The sequence below is a fragment of the Camelina sativa genome, chromosome 7, assembly GCF_030686135.1.
Source record: "Camelina sativa cultivar CO46 ecotype springtype chromosome 7, ASM3068613v1".
Taxonomy (NCBI): Eukaryota; Viridiplantae; Streptophyta; class Magnoliopsida; order Brassicales; family Brassicaceae; genus Camelina; species Camelina sativa.
In genome coordinates this window covers 28,447,586-28,470,414 of record NC_141886.1, presented here as the reverse complement: position 1 = coordinate 28,470,414, position 22,829 = coordinate 28,447,586, and the positions used below count along the sequence as shown (strand labels likewise).

Below are 22,829 nucleotides of genomic sequence, written 5' to 3'. Positions count from 1 at the left end.
TTGACTTATATTTGGGATGCCAAAAAGAAAACGAATGTTACAGCGAACAATTAGATAATAATAATACTTTACTTCGCCAAATGTTTATGTCTTAGATAATATACTTCAGTCAGTTGCATAAATATTTACTTTACCAAATGTTTTTCCAAATCTGTTATAAAATCACATTTCAGAGATGACGACGCTTCTAAAAACAATTTTAATCACTTAAGCTAAGACGTAAAAAACTATAAATACCTTTTTGTCCATAAGAGTCCTTGGTAAGATCCTAACCCATAAAAGCAAAGCGAAATGGAAGCAAATTACACAACTATGTAATTACTAAAGGAGTGAAGAGCAAGAAACTAAAGTGAAGAGGACATAGAATTGAGCATACCCTACATAGTACATATCCTCCAGCTTCATGAAAAACTTGTGACACCAAACCCATGAGACCAATGATTCCTCTTAGTACACAAGATTCAATCTCCTCGTCACCTGTTTCACTAAACAGAGGAAAGATCAGTCGGCATCAGTGTCGCTGTTGATGATTAAATGGATGTTATTCATCGACTAAATGATTTTATGTAATGAGGAGAAAGTGTCGATTTAAAGTTAATCAAGTAAAATTTTCTAGTGATTTTTTTTTTAGCTTGGAGAATAATTTAAAATCTTGTAGTGAAATCTTCTTTTAGCTTCGAAAGCAATATGGTTGTTATTGGAGATGTAATTTCTAAATCTATATAGAACTATAAATAATGGAAATCAAAACATATGGATTTTGAAATAACATGTTTTATCCTTGAATTTGAATCTTTCTATTTTACACATTCAAATTCATTTAAAATATAATGTAGATTTTGAAATCCAAAAACAAATCATTAAATGAATAACATAAGATTTTAACAAGTAATTGTAAATCATAGAACCAATAACACATAATTTTGATAAATATTTTAAAATCAGTTATTAAATAACATATGATTTTTGCTTGAATTTTCAAATCCATTGAGATCATAGAATCAATAACCCCACCTAAGTGATTTTTATTTTTTTCATTAGTTTTTTTAATTAAGATTTTGTGCAATATTAACTTATCAAATAAGAGATATTCGATTTAATGTATTTCTATTTAAAATGAATTGAAATATTTTGAGAATATTTGTTGTTAGGTTGAAGATAAAATCGGTTTTATATTACTTATTTATTTTTGTGCAATTTTTAAAGATTAATTTTGTAAATAATTTTTTAATAAATCTAATTTAAAGGGTAGTAGAATACCAAATGTATTTTAAAATGTTAATATAAATATTAATTGAAATTATTAAAGAAGTAAAAGAAAGAACAAATATATTACCTTCCATTTTCCGACAGGTTCGGCAATAAACGACTCGAGATTATTACTTCTTTATACAGTAGCAATATATTATATGGATATTTGTTGAGTTTTTGACCCTTTGTTTTTTTAATGGGATAAGTCATCGTTTTGGTTAAACTGACTTGAATATTTTAACAATGGTAATATTGATGAGTCCCTCTAAAAGTCGTCGTCAGAAAAATTCTATGTACCCCATTAATTCGGTAATTATTATTTTTGATTTATAATTTTCCAAAATCTGGTATTTCGCCTAAGATACGGAAAGTTGACCGTACTCTGACCGATTGACGAATTTGTTTGATATGACAGATTGACGAATTTTCTTATAGAAAGAAAACATATATTTCTGATTGTTTGAAGAAAAAAGAAAAAAAAAACATATAGTTTTTAGCAGCAATTTCTTGGATATTTGTTGCATTAGATGTCAATAAAAACAGCTTATATTTTGGCAGCCTTATTGTAGTATATGTAAATAAAATAATTTTCTCTTTTTGGGGGTAAAATTTATTTCAACTTTCAAGTTCATAAAGTTTTCCATATTACAAACCATTTTTTTTTTAAAAATAGACGTTAAAGTAAAATGAAATCCCAAAACATTTATGTGAAACTTGACAACAAATTATAGGCAGAGGTTCAACAAGTTTCATAACCATCATTAAACGACAACTTATTATGCAGAAACTTTTTGCGCATGGGGACAATGAGGTAAGGTTAAATTTGACAAATTTCGATATGAAATGTAAAAAGAAAAAAAAATAATGGTAAATGTTCTTTAGGATGGACAAAAGTTCTGTACTGTCACGATTTCTCATCTACACGATTCTTATTAGTAGTAGTATTATTTATGTGATGAATGTATTAGTTAGCGTACATAATGGAGTAATAACAATACTACTCCATATAATATTCCTCTTTTTTTTTTTTTAATACTAATATAATCAATTTTTAATCTTTATTTTTTCAGAACAAAAAAAAAAGATGAAAAGGTTAGGCAACAAAAAAGTCATACCTGCAACATTAAGATGGTGTAGATCAATTACGTACGCGCACACATTTACATATACACATGTACATTTCTACGGATATATAAAGCTTGTTAAGATTCTAATCCTATGATTATTGTGAGAACGAAAAAAGAAGAAGAATAATTAAGTGCTTTTTAGAGAGAAGAGAGAAGAGAGAGAGAGACATTACCTTCTTCATAGGTAAAGAAAAGCTTTTCTTTCTTCTTCTGCATTCCTCAAAAATTTTATCTTCCCAAGAAACCCAAACACACAAGAAAATCTAAAAGGTACACTTAAATTACTTTTCATTGTTCTTTGTTATTTTTTTTAACCCATTTATAGTTAAACCTTAAATAAGGTTTTCTTAATACTTGTCTATATATGTACACAAACACGTATTTGTGTGTTTTATATACGTATAAATCCATGCATTAACGGTTGGTTTCTATGTCGGAAGTTTAGTGAATTGTGTGGCGGAGATGAAGGTCGGAGCTCCGGCGAATAAGCCGGGTCGGATCATTGTCCAAGTTCTTCTTCTTGTTCTTCTTGTTCTTCTTCTTCAAAGTGTTCATTCTCAGAACTCACGGTATGTTTTCTCTTTAACCCATCTCTGTTTTGTGTTGGGTCGGGTTTTTTCTTTTTTACCTTTTTATGCAAAACATTGAGTTCAGAAGCTTTAAATTCACAAGTTCACATGTCAAACTTACTGAAAGGAACAAGCAGAGAGAGAGAGGTTTCTTAACTTTATTCATCATAATCTGGTGTACTATTTTGTATTCATTCACCTTTCTATTGGTTTTTTCTTTTTTTTATGGTTCATGAATTATAAAATTGGAAGCCTTAAGACTTAAATATGTGAAATAAATGTTAAGCGTAAATTTTGGCCAGTACTTAATAAACTTTCCTTGATTTCATTTCCATATTAGCTTTTTTTTTTTTGAACAAAGAACATATTAGCTTTATAAGGTAATTATATATATTTCTTCTCTAAATTTCTTTCGTTTTGGTTTCCTTGACTATATTAGTCTATATATAACAAATGCATTTGACAAAAAAAATATATATAACAAATGCTTTACCAAAATATAATTGAAGTTTTTTTGGAATGACAATCCTTGACTACTTTCTTTAATTTGAGTTTGTAATCTACAACACACACATAATTATATAGAAACTGCCAGAAAAAAAATCATATACTTCCATAAAAAGATCACATTTAAATTTTTATAACGTGAAAAATCAAAGGAGAATCTCGAAACCGAGATGTTCACGAGACGTGTGTCAAAAAGTTACTGACGTTAAACGACAAGGAAAAGAAACAAGGACTATTTGTTTAAGGAATTGGTCTTAATAATCCTAAACCTTCGTCTCTTTTTTTTGTTTTTAAATTACAAAACCTTAGAAAATAAAAAACAATATTGGATAATTGCTTTAACCTTTCGGCTTAGAACACCTACATGTCTTTTTTTTTTTTAATTACTTGTCTTCTTCTCAGTTCTCACACATAATACCAATATTTTTGGTGTGTGTATTTTGTTAAACAAATTATTATATTTTTGGAATACAAAAGTATTTATTGTTTTTTAATACATATAGTACTTTTATGTTCTTTATGCCTTTTCATACCATGATAGATATTTGTGTTCCCTCTATTGGAATTATTCTTTTCGTCTTCAACACTCCTCAACTAATTTGACCGTTCATATTCAAGTGGAGTTCGTACCATAAATTTAATTGTTTTCATATCATCTACCCTAATTAGTTAGGTACCATAGAACTATATTGGACCGATAAATTTATAACATTTATGTTTTAAACTCTTTTTTTTTTTGCTATCCAGTAAGGTAATTTATCTTGATCAATAAAATAATGAATATTCTGAATTTCTAATCCAAAAATGCTTACTATCTATTCTCTAGGATTTGGACTCATTGATTTATGTATTTGCTACATATTTTTTCATTACAGAAACAAACTTAACATCACAAAGCCTGGAAAAAACATACCTGCAGCCTTAACAGTTCAGCTAAGAAGAGTTAGTCATGACAAGGTAAGATTTATTCAATTCCTCTTATCTGTATATATATATATATATACATATTTTTACGACATAATAAGATTATTTGTTTTTTTTTTTTTTTTTTTTGACAACAAGATTATTTGTTTTTTGTTGGTTTTAAGGTGGTAATTGATAATGGTATTATTCAAGTTACTTTCTCGAGCCCACAAGGCTTAATAACTGGGATAAAATACCATGGTATCGATAATGTGCTGGACGACGAGATTGAGGATCGGGGGTAAGATTTTTTTTTTATTCCTTAACATAGGAGAGTTTGTAACACAATCCGTTTGGAACATGTTACATTGAGAAAAAATAATTACATACGAATGCATTTTACATTTCTATAATGTCCAATTGTATTTTTTTGGTGGATATTTTGTTACGGAAATAGGTATTGGGACGTTACCTGGTATGAACCGGGAAAGAAATTGGAAATCGACAAGTGAGTTTTTCAGACTCTACTGATATTTCTAAGTGTAAAATTATTAGACAATAGATGATAGTTTTGTTAACATAATAATTCGACTAATCAGTAGTTTCATATTTTTGTGTGTGTGTTTCGTAGATTAGAAGGAACTAAATTTGAAATCATAACTCAGAATGAAGAACAAGTTGAAATATCATTTACAAGAACGTGGACTATCTCCAAACGTGGCTCCTTGGTTCCCCTAAACGTAGATAAAAGGTACATAGATAATCGTTAATTAATAGAGAGATATTTCTGTATATAACCTCCGAAGTAATCGAATCTATTTTTTTTTTCTTTTTTTGTAAAGATATATCATTCGAAGTGGTGTCTCCGGAATATATATGTACGGTATCTTGGAGAGGTTAGAAGATTGGCCCGACGTGGACATGGACCAAATCAGGATCGTCTTCAAGCTCAACCCAAAAAAGTAACCATCCGTTTTTTCACTAATTTATATCTTTAGTTAGCTAAGTTCATTTAGTAAAATTTCTGATGACTTTTGTGATGTAAATTTTCAGATTTGATTTCATGGCGATATCGGATGATCGGCAGAGAAGCATGCCATCAATGGCGGATCGAGACAATGCTAAGCAATTAGCTTACAAAGAAGCTGTTCTTTTTACAAATCCAAGGAATCCTATGTTCAAAGGAGAGGTATATACTACTACTACATCTAGACAATTTATAAAAGAATGTTACATTAGATTGTAACTTCTGAAACAATTGTCGAACATGAGGGATGAGTGATGTATATGGTGTGACGCAGGTAGATGATAAGTATATGTACTCAATGGAAGACAAAGACAACAATGTGCATGGTTGGATCTCATCGGAACCACCGGTTGGGTTTTGGATGATAACTCCGAACGATGAGTTCCGTCTTGGTGGCCCCATGAAGCAAGACCTCACCTCTCATGCCGGACCCATCACCCTCTCCGTGAGTCCATTTATCATACTTACATTTTTTTTTTAAATACTTAACTCCAAATCATGATATATAGATTATTAGCTTCTGATTGCTAATTCTTAACTATATTAAAAACTTTCATTTAAGGGTTAATCATCAGATCTTATAGCATAATTAACTTATTATTTGTTTCATATAGTTACAATTCTTTTTGAAATGTTAATAATATTGTTTCTTTAAAAATAATAATGTTTTTGTAGATGTTTACAAGCACGCATTACGCGGGGAAAGAGATGAGAATGGATTATAGAAATGGAGAGCCATGGAAGAAAGTGTTTGGTCCTGTCTTCGCTTATCTCAACTCTGTTTCTCCCAAAGATTCCACTCTTCGTCTATGGAGAGATGCTAAACGACAGGTTCCTTTTTTGTCGTGTCACTCTATTGTATTGGGTAAAACATACGAATTTTTCTTATCAGAAACTTATATTTACATAATCGCAGATGGCTGCAGAGGTCAAAAGCTGGCCTTATGATTTTGTTACTTCAGTAGATTATCCTCTGCGTCATCAAAGAGGTACTATCGAAGGACAATTCCTTATCAAAGATAGGTAAATAAATACGTTTATATTTTCCCTCTTTGATAAAAACATTATTTTGTTTTTCTCATATTTACTTTGACCATTGTTTTAATCTTATTTTGCTTTGGATTATATAATGTTGTAGCTACGTGTCAAGATTAAGGATATATGGGAGATATTCTTTTGTTGGTCTGGCACCAATTGGTGAAGCCGGTTCATGGCAAACCGAATCCAAGGTATAACATAATACAAATATACTCATACTTTATACAAAAGTTTTATGTGCTATGACACCTCTTTTATGGTAATTGTTATAGTCTATAATAATTTTTTATTATTTTTTGTTGACAAAAAGGGGTATCAATTTTGGACGAAAGCTGACAGAAAAGGGAGATTTATAATAGAGAATGTGAGGGCAGGCAATTATAGTCTCTACGCATGGGGTTTTGGTTTCATTGGAGACTATAAATTTGAGCAAAACATTACCATTACGCCAGGTATACACACATATACTACATATCTTTATTCATTTTGATCACAGTTAGAGAAGCAAGCTTGATCTCACAGTTCACTTAAATCTTACGATTTGTTTTGAACAGAGAGATATATTAAATCAATTTATTAGGTATGGTTTCAGATTTGACTTATTATGTATATAAACAAGAAACGTTCTGTTTAGGCCTAATTTACACCCTTATTGACCATGATTAGAGAATCATTCTCTGTACGTAGTTCTAATAATGCTGACCGTTTGTTCGTGCTTACGTTTATATTTATTTTGCGGTGTGTAGGTAGCGTGATGAATGTAGGTCCCATAGTGTATGAACCGCCGAGAAACGGTCCGACGTTGTGGGAAATCGGTGTACCTGACCGAACCGCCAGAGAATTCTATATACCGGATCCATACCCTACACTGATGAATAAGCTTTATGTCAACCCACTCCAAGACAGGTTAATTAGTACTTTAATCTTCTCTTGTACAACTATTTTTAATAGGTTTACATATATTATAAGTAGGAATTTTCAATTCTTTTTTTTGTTCCTGTACGTATTAATTCTTGGCTGACTTCATGCTGGTTTTGTTCTGTTACTCTTTTTTACTTATTTAACCCATTTTGACAATCCTATCTAAAATTAGCACACGCATTAATTCAGTAATGGTTTTTTTGACTTCTGCAGATTTAGGCAATATGGATTATGGGATCGTTACGCAGATTTATACCCTCAAAACGATCTTGTGTACACAGTGGGTGTGAGTGATTATAGAAGAGATTGGTTCTTTGCACATGTTACCAGGTAAATACATAACATAACTCTCTCTATATATTTTTCTATATCAATGCTTATACTAAAAGTTATATGTCTAATCATCTTTTCATTTAATTACATATATAGAAACGTTGGAAACAATACATACAACCCAACGACATGGCAAATCATATTTAACCTGAGAAACGTGAACCGAGTCGGACTCTACACGCTCAGAATAGCTCTAGCCTCAGCCGCAAATTCCGAACTACAAATTCGGATCAACGATCCCAAATCCGATCATATTTTCACGACGGGTTATATCGGAAAAGACAATGCAATCGCGAGACATGGAATTCATGGTTTATATAGATTGTATAGTATAGACGTCGCCGGAAGTTTACTAAATGTTGGTGATAATACGATATATTTAACACAATCGAGAAGTTTAGGAGCATTTGACGGTATTATGTATGATTATATTCGTCTTGAAAGTCCTTTTAGAACTTGAGAAATAAATTGGGTCGATAGAAAATAATAGTAATGTAGTGTAGAGAGGGAGGTCTAAATTATTTGAATGTAATATGAAGATGAATATAATAAGACCAAATTTATTTACCGTTATATGATTTGTACATTTAGTTTTGTATGCTTGTGTATATATGGAGAATGAAATCGATAGTTATATGCATGCGTAAGGAGTGATTTTTCACATGACCCGCGCAAGAAACTAGCATATACTTTAGAAATCAAACTAATATATCAAAATATTTATAATATAGTTAATTAAGATTGATATATCAAACATTGAATTTGAACATTAGCGCCTATAATTATTTACCCGGTCACATGTCTCTTTCTTCACCTACTAAGCTACTCTCTACTGACTATCACATTCTCTATTATTTCATTTTTGTGACAAAATGGGGTATCGATTTTGGACGAAAGCTGACAGAAAAGGGAGATTTATATTAATAGAGAGTGTGAGGGGCCTGAGGGCAGGCAAAACGTTATCATCACGCATACACACATACTACGTATCATTATTCATTTTGATCATAGCTCGAGAAGTATGTTTGATCTCACAGTTCACTAAAATACGATTTCTTTTTAACAAATAGATATATGAGTGATATCGAATCAATTTTTTACGTTTGGTTTCAGTTTTGACTTCTGTATATAACTTAGGATTTTAGCGAAATATTTCTAAGTATCGGTCCCGTTTATTACACTACAAGAAAACATGCCATTTGCGACGACCGTTTGTGACTGATTGTTTAGTCGCAAATATTTGCGACGGTTTTGCGACTATTTTAATACCGATTAACGACCATACAAAATACGGAAGTAAAACCGTCGCAAATTTACGACGAAACAATAAAGTCACAAAAACGTCTCACATTTGCGACCGAATATATACTCTTTTGTAACTGATATTATTTCGTCGCAAAACAAGATGCATTTTGTGACTACTTTGCAACTGCAATTTTGGTACGTGAGAGCCGTCGCAAATAAGTCGCAAAATAGAGACTTATTTGCAACGACTTTTTGGAGTATCATTCAGTAGCAAAGTCGTCGCTGCATGTCAGCAAAAAACGTTGAGAATGTGGAAGATATTGTACTCAACTTTTGTTACTACATTGAAAACAGTCGCAAAAGAGTCGCACCATGTCGGCAAAAAACGTGCTTAAAGTGTGTTAGGTGAACTGAAATTTTGTGACTCTTTCTATAATAGTCGCAAAACAGTTGCAAAATTTCTCTTATATATATGCCACCACTTCTTCTTTCATTTAAGAAACAAAAAAAAAACGTGAGAAAGAGAAAAAAAAAATCGAGAGGAAGAAAAAAAAAAAAGAGAGAAAAAAAAAATAATAATAATGTGGAACAATCCTTCAAGAGCATGGATGTACAATCGGATCGATCTGTTCACTAATCATATCTCATCGGATTATTCGGCGGGTGTGGAAGAGTTCATCGATTTTGCCTGTAGCCATGCACAAAATAGCAAAGGTAGGTTTTACTGCCCTTGTGTAGTATGTCACAATTCGAAGTCTTTGAAATCTGCCTCTGTTTCGAATCATTTGCTAAGTAGGGGGTTTATGCCTAACTATTATGTATGGTATGAACATGGTGAAGATTATGATGTTGTTGGGGAGGGAACTAGTAGTCATTATGCTAATAATACAGATTATGCTAGTGCTAGTGAACCAATAGGATTGGATGGGGAGAATATATATGTTGGGATGGTGAATGATGCATTTTATGGTTCTGTACCATATAACGAGTATCATGAACATGAAAGTGGAAATGATCATGTTCATGAACAACCCACCCAAGAAGCAAAACGGTTTTATGATATGCTAGCTGCTGCAAACACGCCACTGTATGATGGATGTCGGGAAGGGCAGTCGCAGTTATCGTTGGCAGCTCGGTTCATGAACAATAAGGTCGACTACAATTTGTCTGAAAATTGTATGGATTCATGGACAGGACTGTTTACGGAGTATTTACCAGAGGGTAATCAGGCAACCGGTTCATACTATGAGACGGAGACTTTGATGCGAAAGCTAGGATTACCGTGTCGTACATATGATGTATGTATAGATAACTGTATGCTCTTTTGGAAAGATGATGAGAAGTTGGAGCATTGCAAGTTCTGCGGCAAACCAAGGTATAAGGCTAGTGAAGGAAGAACAAGAATACTGTTCAGTAAGATGTGGTATTTACCGATTGCGGAAAGGCTGAAGAGAATGTACCAATCTGAGAAGACTGCAGCTTTTATGAGATGGCACGCTGAGCACAGCTCTAAGGAGGGATTAATGTGTCATCCTTCAGATGCGGCTGAGTGGAAGAATTTTCAGCAATTGCATCCCTCATTTGCAGCAGAACCGCGCAATGTTTATCTTGGATTATGTACAGATGGTTTCAATCCTTTTGGGATGTCGAAACACCATTCATTATGGCCAGTGATATTGACTCCATACAACTTGCCTCCTGGGATGTGCATGTCACCATGGAAGAATGTGTAGGACTTTAGGAAAATGTAATTCTTATGTTTTAAAAGCAATGTTTTACATACTCTTCCTATTTTATATACTCTTTACTACTAGTATGAGTGATGTATGGATGCAAATAAGCTCCTAATGTGTGAAAATCAAACTTTTAAATGACTAATAAAATACAGTCACAAAAGAGTAACACTTTGCCACCACTTTGCAACTGTCTTGAGACTGCTTTGCAACCGAATTGCGATTAATAAGCGACTAACACCTGAATTAGCAACGTTTTGCGACTCTTTTCCCACTCTTGTTATTTTTGTATCTTAAATTTCATTTTTGAGATGTATGTACATCCTTAGATATACATTTATACTTGTATTTGACTGAATTTAGTAACTAAAACTTTTTTAAGGTCATAAATTTCAATGTTAACAATGAACATATGCATATGTTCCAAAGCCATCTTTGTAAAAACATGTCACCATGGAAGAATGTGTAGGACTTTAGGAAAATGTAATTCTTATGTTTTAAAAGCAATGTTTTACATACTCTTCCTATTTTATATACTCTTTACTACTAGTATGAGTGATGTATGGATGCAAATAAGCTCCTAATGTGTGAAAATCAAACTTTTAAATTGACTAGTAAAATACAGTCACAAAAGAGTAACACTTTGCCACCACTTTGCAACTGTCTTGAGACTGCTTTGCTACTGTTGCTACTGTTTTTGCGACTGTTTTGCCACCCTGTTTTGGCGGTTTATGTTCCCACCAATAATTTTGTGAAATTTGTCTAATTATTTACGCGTTTTTTTTTCCCCAAAATTTTATAGTGCGACTGTTTTGCGACTACATTGCGACGTCGGTTCGTTAATAACTAGGCAAACACTTAAACGTTTTAACACTTCTTATTTTCTTTTTTCAATCGATCTAGGGTTTTTTCTCTCAAACCTCTTCACTCTCCTTCTCTCTCAAACACATCGATCTCTCCTTCTCTCTCAATCTCTCAATCCTCTATCGCTTTCTCTTTAAATCTTTTTCTTCTTCTCTCTCTCTCTCTCAATCGTCGATCCGATGCCTCCTAAGACCAAGGTTGCTTCCAGAGGTCGCGGTGGCAGAACCGCCAACGGTGTCCGAATCTTCAATTCTAGCAGATCTTCTTCTCATTCGTCGAACCCTTCTGAACGCACAGACTCTGCCACACAGTCTGCAACCCATTCACATCAAAGCTGTCCTTCACAGTTTCCCCCGACAAATCCAGCGCCAATAAGTAGTCCATTGCCGACTACAGATCCACCGTCGAGGACAAATCAACCGTCGAGGACAAACCAACCGTCGAGTAGTCATCCACCGTCGAGGACAAACCAACCGTCGAGTAGTCATCCACCGTCGAGGACAAATCAACCGTCGAGTAGTCATCCACCACGGAGGATACTTACACCGCCTACGATTCCTCAACAAGCGCCTCTTCCTGTTCCTCACCCTCAACCGCCTCCGATTCCTCAACAAGCGCCTCTTCTTGTTCCTCACCCTCAACCGCAACCGGAGCTTGTTCCAGAGGGAGATAACGGCGACAAAGCAAACGAGGAAGAACAAAACCCTAATCAAAATGTCGATCACTACCAAGATCTGTTAGATGGTTTGCTAGCTCTTCCAGGCCGAGAACATCTACCACTCCTGTCTCAGCATCCTATCCCTGGAGTCGAAACTCTATGGTATAAAAACTCTCTCCTCTTGTAATTTTTCTTTAAGTATACTCGGTATGTCACATAGAATCTTAAAAGCATGAATGTGTTCAATAGTTTGATCTTTAAGTATACTCGGTAACACTCTCTCCTCTTGCGGTAATAGGTTCACTAATTGGTTGTTTGTTGTTTGTTGTTGTTTGTTGTTCAGTAAACGGTTGTTATTAGATATTCAATAGTTTCAATAGGTTATCGGTTCATATTTTCAAGTAGACTTACTCAATTAATGTAACAGGTTTAACCGGCACAAAGGAAAGATTTCTCGAGTCATTGCTGGAATCTTAAGGAGAAAGTTTGATGGGCCTTACTACAGTTGGAAGGTTACTCCACAACACATTCAAGAGCGATACTTCAGGACATTTGCGGTAAGTCAAATTATAGTTTTGACAATGCTTTAAACACTTAACTCTATATAAATGAATTGGTCAATTTGCTAACTTAAATGTTTTGTGTTATTGTAGCGGAAGTATAATTGGGATATCGGGATTACTGAGCTTGTTAAAAAAGGTTTCTTGAAGATAGCAAAGAGCAGGATGAAAGGCATTGTCAGTCAAGTTAGGAGGAGTGGTGTACAACCACCATGGATTGGTGATAAAGTATGGCCTATTATGTGCGAATATTGGAACACCCCTGATGCCATGGAGAGGAGTGAGAATGTTTCTCATTGCAGAAACTCGGACCGTGGAGGCCTTGGAGTGCACAAACACTTAGCTGGTCAGAAATCATATGTACAAATTCATCAAGAAATGGTAACACTTCTCTTTCCATCCACTTCACCTCAAAGTTTTTCTAATGTTTTCATAATTTAATGCTCTCACGGCCACTTAAGCTCCTAATGTTTTTCTAAAATTTTCATAATTTAATGTGTTTCACTATCATTGTAGGAGGAAGAGCTGGGGCGTCCTGTATCACTGGTCGAAGTGTTTCTTAAAACACAAACTCGGCCAGATGGATCATTTGTGGATCAAAAAGCCAAACAAGTTGCTGAGACCTATGAGAATACCATAGAAGACAGACAAACTGACACGGACAATGATGGTCCAGATGGTTCAGAGAGTTCAACACATCGAACTCTTTCCCTTAAAGAAAGAAATGAGATCTTCCTTGAGGTAATTCGTTTGTCTTTTGTGTGTGATTTTTCTTTGTCAATTTTGGTTTCTTAATGTGAATGATGATTGATGTTTATTCTTAGATTAACAGTCTCCTGGTTTTCTTAAATTTGTTTAATGAGCTGTGCTTAGGAACCTAGAATATTTGATGTTGATTCTGCATTTGGTTATCTGGTTTGTGCTGATTAGCGAATGTTTATCTTTTGGTTTAGTGTACTCAAACAGATAACAGAGGTAACCCATTTGGCCTTGGATCACTTGTTGAGACACTAAGGAAAGGAAAAAGGAAAGAGAGTTATGCGAGCTCTTCTGCAGCAACTCTTGCGGAGCTTCAAGATCAACTTCGGCGCAAGATATCTGAACATGAGTCTGAGAATGCACGACGTGATCAGGAACACCGAGAGTCTCAAGCTGTGATCAACAAGCTTGTCCTCTTCATCTCTGAAAAAATTCCTGAATACTCAGCTTTTACGGTTCCTCCTCCTGCAGCCACCCAACCAGCTATCACGCCTACAACCACTGCACAACCCATCGATGGAGGCACCACACCACCCTCCAGTCCAGCTGCACAAACCCCTACCTCTAATACTTCTTCCAACTAAACTTCTAATTCCCCTTTTCTTTATGTATGAACTTGCTTTTGAATATTGTTTCTTGGATGTTTAGGATGATCTTTTTGTTTTGGATGATAAGTTTGCTTGTGTGGTAGTTTCAATCATCATTCCTTTTGATTATTAGCATTTGAAATTCCCAAATTAATCACAATTAGGATTGCTAAAACGTTTCTGATTTGTGACTAAACCAATTAATAAATGTGACTCTTTTGTGACTATACCAATTCAAATAATGTAACTATTTTGTGACTAAACGAATTCAAATAATGTGACTATTTTGTGACTAACCCAATTCACAAAATGTGACTATTTTGTGACTAAACCAATTCACAAAATAGTGGCAGAATAGTTACTAAAAACGAACTCCTTAGCGACTACAAAAACAGTCTTAACATAGTCGCAATAATAAACGACTAATTTGCGACTCAACTGCTACTAAACTAAAACAGACTTTGCAACCCTTTTGGGACTAATAGGTCGTCCTTAATCCGTCGCTAAACCCAGACTCTACCGTTAATCGCAATACGGTCGTAAACATACGACTGTTATATGTAGTCACAAAACTGTCCCTAAGTAGACTTCGTTGCAGTTTAGTCGGAAATGTACAACTACCAATTATAGTCACAGTATCGTCGCAAATATACGACTATAAAAAAGAGTCTGTAATCCGTCGCAAATAAGCGACCATGTTGCGACCAACATATTTTGCGACCGTTTTTTTGCGACCATCGAAAAGAGTCGCGAAGTAGTCGCAAAACCCTTATTTGCGACTAAAGAGCGACTATAGTAGGGTGGCAAATGGCCTGTTTTCTTCTAGTGTTATAAAGACTTTGAAGTTGTAGATTTTCTAGACCTTGAATGGTTGTACATTTTGAAGTTGTTTTTAGTTTTAGATTTTCCAAAAATCTACTTTATAGCCAATAAAGATTATGAGAAAAAATGATGTTCTTTTAAAAAAATAGGAAATATCTAGATTTTGATGGTTTTAACTTTTTCTTAATTTTCAAACAAAAAACGAAAATCTATGTTTCAATGATTTTTCAGTTTTTAACACAAAAACTAAAAATTACAAACCAAATCCGTAATCCCAAAACCACTTTAAAATTTCCAAACCTTTATAGCCTCAACTAAATTCTTTATAAACTAATCTTTTACTAAGAAATAAAATCTTATTATATAAAGTTCGGTTATGAAAGTTAGCCACTAACATGATTTTAACATGTGTCAAGTTTATATCAATCTGAGATTTTGAAATGTGTAAAAGTTAATATTTAATAGGAGAGATTTGAGATTACAACAAAAAATAAAATATTTTGATTTAAATAATATTAATAATGTAAAAAGATGCTTATCAAAAAATTACAAAAATATATTTTGACATGTGTGAAGTTTATATCAATTTGAGATTTTGACATGTGTAAAATTTAATATTTTAAAAGAGGTATTTGAGATTAAAAAAAACAAAATATTTTGTTTTAAATAATATTAATAATGTAAAAAGATAATTATCAAAAAATTACAAAAATTAAAAGTTTTTTTAATAATTATAAGGAGATTATATATATAGATATATTTCATAAAATTCGAAATTATAACATTATTTACTTATTTTTAATTTTAAGTTATTAATTCTATAAAAAAATAGAAATGGATTAAAGAAAATATACAATTAATTATAATTCTAAATTTTGTAAATACTCACTTCTATATAAACATAGATCGTCTCATATTTTTCATCTAACAAAATAATTTATTCAAAAATATTGCTTTCAGTTTTTTTCTATTGGTAAAATTTTTTTCATGGAAAGGTAAAAAAAGTTATTTTTTAAAACCAAATTTTTTTCCTACTTTATCCTTTTTCAGTTTAGAATATGTAAGATTCATATGTTGACCTAAAAAAAAAGATTAATATATGCGTTTGGTCAAACTTGATTCATATACATGCTAATTTGACATGTGTCAAAAGATTTGTAAATGGATATAAATCTGTACATTATAGCAAACATAAAACTTATAAATAACGTACAACAAATTTTAATATATTTTGTAAAATATAATTTTATATAATAAGATTATAAAGTTTTTCAACAAAAACTTTTTTCTTTTTTTTTACAGTGCTGTGATAATCTTTTTTTTACACATGTTGTTTTTTTACTCTAAGGTCTGGGATCACAGAACCATTTAATGTAAATCATAGACCGAGGGGGAAACAAATCAATAAATGGTGTGATTCCAAATCATTCCAAAGTCTGACCCTATTGAGTAATATTTTTAAAAGCGCAACTGCAATCTTTGTTTGTTCTTATATATTGTTACATTATTACATGTAAAACAAAAAGGATCTATAGACAAGAGAGAATGGGTCAGAGAACAGGAATTGTTGGGTTTAGTCGTTATCTATGCATCACCTTCGCACTCGGTGAATACTACTCAAAAACTCGTCCATTCACACCAAAACAAGAAGTGGTCACCAATCTTCATTTCTTCTTTCACGACACTCTCACATCCCCAAACGCATCAGCTGTCCTCATTGCCAAGCCTACCCTCACCGGAGGAGACAACAGCTCTTCTCCGTCACCCTTCGGCTCTCTTTTCGCCGTTGATGACCCTCTTACCGTAGGACCGGACCCGAAATCTGAGAAGATAGGGAACGCTAGAGGGATGTACGTTTCCTCTGGAAAAGATGTTCCCACGTTAACCATGTACGTCGACTTCGGATTCACCTCCGGCAAGTTTAACGGCAGTTCTTTCGCCGTGTTCTCGAGGAACACCATAATGGAGAAAGAGAGGGAGGTCGCCGTTGTGGGAGGTCGAGGAAGGTTTAGGAGGCTAGAGGAGTGGCTCTACTCAATACATACTCAGTTAACTTGACCAATGGCGATGCAATCGTTGAGTACCATGTCACTCTCTATCATTATTAACAACATTTAGATTTAATACTACTATGGTCTATGGATAACTATGTTGCTTTGGATGTCTTTGAAAAATTTAAGAAAAGAAATCAGTATTGTAGTTCATACAGAGAGAGAATCATATAGAGAATCACAAGAGATTAAGAATTTCTCTATGCTCTTTTGTTATATTATTTATCTCGACCAGATCTTCTTCTTGGGGTCTCTCTCTTTCCCGACCGGAGCTTCTTGTTGTTCTCTTTTAATAACTCTCTTATGAGCCACAGGGACTGGGTTTGATGAACCAGAAGCTGGTCTTGTTGGTCTGACTACTCTGGAGAGAACCTTTGGTGGGTCTGATTTCCTGATCCGTTTCTCCTTCATATGAGGATCATCACCGTTGTTCTCTGTTTCGCCGCTTCTCGAGGCCCTCTTCTTTCTAGTCATCTCATTGAGATTTAATGAATCATGTCTTTTGTTGATCTTGAGACGGTTTGATGTTGTCAGGATGTTGTTGTTGGATTCTATATTCTCATTGCCAAAGTTGTCGTCTTTGAAGCAGGTTCTCACTTCATTAGGAGTAGCATTCACAACATCAGGGAATTCTCTAGTTGTTGCCATTTGTTGTATATGCTGCTCTTGCTCCTTAAGTCTCATTTCAAGTTCTTTAATCTGCAAAACAAAACACAAAACCCCAATTTTCTCAACACTCTTAGTGATATGGGGAATCAGAAGCTACAAAATCCTGAGACAATCCATGAAACAAACCTTCTGTCGTAGTAACACTGCTTCTTGACTTTGCTCGGCTTTGTGTTTTGTCTCCAACTCTTTAATCTGGACAGCGTAAGAATAGAAGAGAGACATGGTGAGAATTTCCAAATAAAAAAGATAACAAGTTTGAGACTGAATTAGTCTTCCCTAACCTTCTGCTGCCACACAAACGAGTTGCCTTCAGACTCTTTCAACTTATTCTCATAATCCTTGGCCTTCTGTTGCCACACAAGGGAAATTTCTTCAGAATCTTTCAATTTATTCTCATAATCTTTAACCTGCAGGCATCGTTTTAAGAAGTTTGGTAACTCTCAGAAAAACAGAATGAAATTAATGTAACATCAATATCGAGCTCAGGAAACCTTCTGGTGGTAAGCTGCAGAGTCCGATTGGTGTCTCTCCCGGAGCTTACATTCTAGCTCCTTGACCTTTAATGGGAAAAATGATACCTGTTAGCCATAAAATGGTAACAGAGGAAATGTTGAGCAGAATTAAACAAGAGAACGAACCTTTTCCTGGAGATTGCTGCAAATTTCATCTCTGCTCTTTAGTCTTTCTTGGAGCTGTGCGCTTTGTTTTTCTGATTGGTTATTCAGCAAATCAACCTGGCTTTCAAGTTCTTTGTTCTTCTCCTGGAGACTTCTGTATGAGTGGTCTCTTCCTTTGTGCTTACATTCTAGGTTCTGTATGTTCTCTTCCAATTTCTTTATGGATTCATCTTTAGCTCGGCTTTCTTGCCTTGCTTTCTCCACCTTTAGAAGTGATATATGAAGAAGCAATAAGTAAAACCTGTGACACAATCCAGGAAGAAAAAGAAATTTGTAGAGGCCATACCATCGCTTTCATCTTCTGAATCTCACCAGTGTCAACTTGCTTCCTTGCCGGACCCAACTCAACCCCTCTTACACGAGTAGCAAAGTTGAGTGAACTTAAAGTCTCACTCACATCATGCTCAGAGGGGCTGATTTGCACAAACATGAGCGTCTTTGAGTCACCTCCTGCACCATTTTCACATACACACCACTTTACCAAATGCACAGTGTAATTACAGATTGGTACCTAAGAGGTCATGAATATTCTTACCCAGTGAGTCTTGAAGCAAATGAGTTAATTTTGAGTTCCTGAAAGTTTGTAATTGGAAAATGTTAAAGCATTGAAGGGTATATAAAGCTCCCCACAGAGACGAGAGAGATAATTATGTAGACTAACCTGTATGGAATGTGACTACTCTTTGTTGCCAATGCATAAATCACATCCCCGAGAGCTGAAAGCGACCTATTGATGTTCTGTGCTTCCTTCAGACGCTCACCTTGCACGTCAGTCTTTGCCAACCTCTCACTTCCGGCTAAATCTACAAGCCAAAGCTTGCTTTTTGTGCAATCACCATTCATCAGGTTCTTTGCTTTTACCATTATAGAGAGCATGCTGCAAAGATGAAGTTACTGTATTAAACAACCCTCATAATGTGATAAAAATGTATGTTGGAAAGAGAAACATTCAAACAAGTGCTATAGATTCATATATACCAGTGGGAGCGGCTGCTATGCTCATTCACATTATTGGATCCAACAGCCCTTGCATTGCTCCCAGCCTGAAGAACATTCCATACTTCATTTATGTTTTCCACATTTGCTTCTACTAATCCAGGAACATGATGGGATCCGTCAGAGGACTGTTTTATCTCCAACCTTTGTAGTAAAGTACATAAAAAAAAAGATTAAGATCAAGCAATCCTTGTGGTTTGAACTTAATTATGTAAAGAAAGAAGTCTTACTTCTTTGATGGTGGAGATGTTGCCAACAAGTCTCTTATTTGTTCATTGTACACTTCAAGCACACTAACTGATATGTTGTATGAAATTGTCTCTTTCCTTTCTCTAGCAACTTCAAATAATTGCTCGACGGTTCTATAGTTGACACCCCTGTTTTGTGGAGTACCTTCCATTGTAAACGTCTTTCCTGTTCCTGTTTGCCCGTATGCAAAAATACAAACATTGTAGCCGTCGAGCACTGAGACAACCATAGGAGAAGCATCGGCAAAGACATCAACTGCAAGATCAGGATAGAAACTTGGTTAATTATTAGTGTTATCTATACTTAATGATCTAAATTAACCATGAAATATACACTACCTTGACCATCTCTCGGTGAATAGACTCTGTCAAACTTGAAACTTTTCTTGGAATTGTTTCCTGTAATGACACCAAGCTCTCCATCTTTTGCTCCATCAAAGTCAATAATTGTTGCAGACTTAGTTGATGTCTCCTCCTTGTTCAAAGGGCGGCATCGACAAAAAACCCTAATATTGCCTGAGATAAGATGCTATCACTAATGGTGATGTAGTATGTACGATGTGAAGAATTAAGCAAACCAATATAAGATAAGAATGATACCTTTAGTCTCTTGTATATGGTTGTACAGCTCCTTTCTCTTCGCGTGTTCCTCGCTGTACTTGTGCTTAAGATCCTCACACTGTGAAACTGTTTTTACAAGTTGATATATTAGTTCATGAAAGTGCCTTTATAAACCCTATCTTCAGAACCAAATTAGTAGAACTCACCGAGTGCTTGAACTCCATCAACCATTTTATACAATTCAGGGATCCCTTCCACGCATTCGTGTGCTTCCTGTGATAGCTGAGATTGTTCCCTTTTCATTATCTGCATAGCAACAGTTTCATAAAGCACAAAAGAATCATTTTTAAAAATGTATGTTACAGAGAGACTCTGATACAACAAAGTATATATCGAAATACACGGCTACCTCTATTTTCTCCTGTAGAGTATCTAGTGCAGTGGCCCAATGTCTCTTGTCATTCTCATACTTGCTAGTGATACTCTTCAAACAATCAGCTTGTGTTACCACAGTTTGGTCTGTTTCAAGTAAGCACCAAATCAAAAGCAAGAAAACCTCCGTCAGAAAAAAAGATATAACAGTAGCAAATTTGGATTGACATTGATGGGAATTATCCCACTTTCAACCAAATGTCAGATAGGCCAAGTTCTGCATTACCTAGAGAGCGTGCCTCGTACATCTTTATGTCAAGTTCCATACTCACTTTCTCTAGTTGCTCATTGGCAGAGGTCAGTGACATCCATGCTTCGTGGCACTCGTTTGTCTTATGTTCATATCGTTCAGAAAGCTCTGCTATCTTCTTCTCATACTTGTCATGAGCTTTGGCTCGCATAAGCCTCTTCTGCTCAAATATCAACATAAAGAAGTAGAAGCTTAGGTAATCCATAACACTAATAATGATACTAGGAAATAAGAGCCAGCAAGCTAGTTAAAACAGTACCCGTCTGGGAGAAATCTCTATTTCTGTAGCACAGTTCTCACACTTAATATAATCTTGTGATGTCCTTGGAACTGTAAAGTAACAATGCAACCAATGAGTTGGAAACTATTAAACTTTGAGATACTTCCTTAACAAGTCAAAGATCATTACAAAAAGCAAACACAAAATTTGAGCGAATACCTGAAACCTGTGGCGCTTTCCTCACACAAATCCCACAAACCACTGGACTTCCATTGATTCCTTCAAACCTTACCCTGATCAATCCATCATCCATCACCATGACCCTTAAGTCAACCAACAGGAGTGGCCTGTTTGCGCCAACAACCGAGAAGATATCGAATTCAGTTAACACCTGCAAACATAAAACACTAATCTCAGCATCACACAAATCTCAATCCATAACTACATATAAAAACCATCATCATCCAGTAAGTTCTACTTGCCTTCTCATCTTGAACATAGACATTGAACACCCTTATCCCTTTAGGTCCATTAGTATTAATAATCTCAGCGAAATGGAGATCGATCAAGTGTTCTCCAGGAACAAGATTGTTTAGCCGGTAGCTAAAGTTGCCGACACGCGCTGACTGATAAAGGAACGGAAAGTCTCCGGCTTCAACGATAACCTCCTCAGTTCTCAGCACATCACCTCCTTCGAAATAAGTGTCTCTGAGTATTTTCAATGCCGAATCTAATAACACCTTCGAATCATCATCTCCTCCAGCGTTTATGAACATAATAGTCTCATCTGCTCAACACCAATACCAAAAAATTAGAAGTCAAATTGAACAAAATCAATCAAAAGCGTCGATTATAAAAACCCTAGCGTAATTAGAAGACAAATTGAACAAAATCAATTATAAAAACCTAGGGTTTTTAACAAGTAATTGAAATCGAAATCGAGAGTGAGAGGATTCGAACCTGTGCAATGAGGTTTTGTGAAACCAGTAGTGACGAGTCTCGAATTAGGATCACACACCATTGAATCACCCAGAGAATCTTCTTCACAGGAGTCGACGAAGGAAGTATCTCCGATCTTTAGTTTCACAGTTGCATCACTAACGAATTGGGAATACGGAATCTCCGGTGAACAAAGCGACATGAGTAATGGATCCGCCGGAGCTGTTGTAGCGTCGATCTGAATATCTTCCATTGTAGTAATCCCCAGTAAATAAAATCCGAAAATCAAATTTGTGTCTCTTAGATGAAGAACTTGAAAATGATAAAAAGAGAGAGAGGGATAAGAGAAAGGCGTGACTTGAGGAATATTTGATTTTTTTTTTTCCTTTTCTGCGTTTCTTTTTTTTTAAATTTGAAAATCTTATGAAGACGACCGTTTAAGATTATAGCCTCGACGTTTCGGATACCCGGGTACAGATTGGGTACTTTGGATTTTTGGATTTTCAAGTTTAGAGGTATAGGACGTTCAGGTATTTTTAGATTTCAGGTTCGGATCGGATTTGGATCGATATTTTAGGTTGGATTCGGATTAACCGAAGTTCATAAAACTCAAAATTTTAATATCTAATTTAATCTAAATTATTCAAAAAATACTCAATCTATCTAAAAATTTAAAAAAAAATTTTATCCAAATTTACTAAAATATAATTTAAATACTTGAAAGTGTCTAAAATTTTGAATATTTTGGACACTTATATTATTAAAATGATAAATATTACTAATATATTATTATTATATATTAATAATATGGGTATATTCGGATATCCCATCGGATTTCAATTCGGATCGGGTTTTCGAATTTAGAAATTTAGAACCCGTTTA

At 34.5% G+C, this 22,829-nt stretch overlaps 3 protein-coding genes and 1 pseudogene across 5 annotated transcripts; 3 read left to right on the top strand and 1 right to left on the bottom strand.

Annotated features, from left to right (window-relative positions):
* The first annotated feature begins 2,226 nt into the window (after positions 1 to 2,226).
* On the top strand, positions 2,227 to 8,249 carry LOC104702799 (uncharacterized). 2 transcript variants are annotated; one of them, XM_010418720.3, is made up of 16 exons: positions 2,227 to 2,648; positions 2,819 to 2,947; positions 4,330 to 4,411; positions 4,543 to 4,658; positions 4,815 to 4,865; positions 4,989 to 5,108; positions 5,200 to 5,319; positions 5,411 to 5,546; positions 5,659 to 5,829; positions 6,060 to 6,215; positions 6,301 to 6,407; positions 6,523 to 6,613; positions 6,733 to 6,874; positions 7,169 to 7,328; positions 7,557 to 7,673; positions 7,773 to 8,249. In XM_010418720.3, exons 2-16 carry the CDS (start codon positions 2,841 to 2,843, stop codon positions 8,134 to 8,136), a joined length of 2,040 nt encoding a protein of 679 aa, XP_010417022.2. In that variant the 5' UTR covers positions 2,227 to 2,648; positions 2,819 to 2,840; the 3' UTR covers positions 8,137 to 8,249. The 2 variants fall into 2 exon arrangements, with proteins under 2 accessions (XP_010417022.2, XP_010417021.2); XM_010418719.3 differs by having other exon boundaries at positions 2,470 to 2,648; positions 2,824 to 2,947.
* A 1,253-nt stretch (positions 8,250 to 9,502) lies between these two features.
* LOC104789590 (uncharacterized) lies at positions 9,503 to 10,654 on the top strand. Its single transcript, XM_087458652.1, has one exon. It carries the CDS (start codon positions 9,503 to 9,505, stop codon positions 10,652 to 10,654), a length of 1,152 nt encoding a protein of 383 aa, XP_087314778.1.
* Positions 10,655 to 16,256: 5,602 nt separating this feature from the next.
* LOC104702796 (dirigent protein 4 pseudogene) lies at positions 16,257 to 17,171 on the top strand (annotated as a pseudogene). Its single transcript, XR_015562459.1, has 2 exons — positions 16,257 to 16,315; positions 16,431 to 17,171. The product of XR_015562459.1 is annotated as a dirigent protein 4 pseudogene (transcript).
* On the bottom strand, positions 17,056 to 22,431 carry LOC104702797 (kinesin-like protein KIN-14R). Its single transcript, XM_010418718.3, has 19 exons — positions 21,969 to 22,431; positions 21,491 to 21,795; positions 21,228 to 21,399; positions 21,048 to 21,118; positions 20,765 to 20,948; positions 20,516 to 20,625; positions 20,313 to 20,412; positions 20,146 to 20,232; positions 19,885 to 20,061; positions 19,528 to 19,801; positions 19,280 to 19,441; positions 18,963 to 19,178; positions 18,837 to 18,874; positions 18,588 to 18,751; positions 18,263 to 18,505; positions 18,116 to 18,181; positions 17,906 to 18,031; positions 17,751 to 17,816; positions 17,056 to 17,654 (listed from the first exon to the last, which is right to left on the bottom strand). Exons 1-19 carry the CDS (start codon positions 22,198 to 22,200, stop codon positions 17,178 to 17,180), a joined length of 3,270 nt encoding a protein of 1,089 aa, XP_010417020.2. The 5' UTR covers positions 22,201 to 22,431; the 3' UTR covers positions 17,056 to 17,177.
* Positions 22,432 to 22,829: the final 398 nt, after the last annotated feature.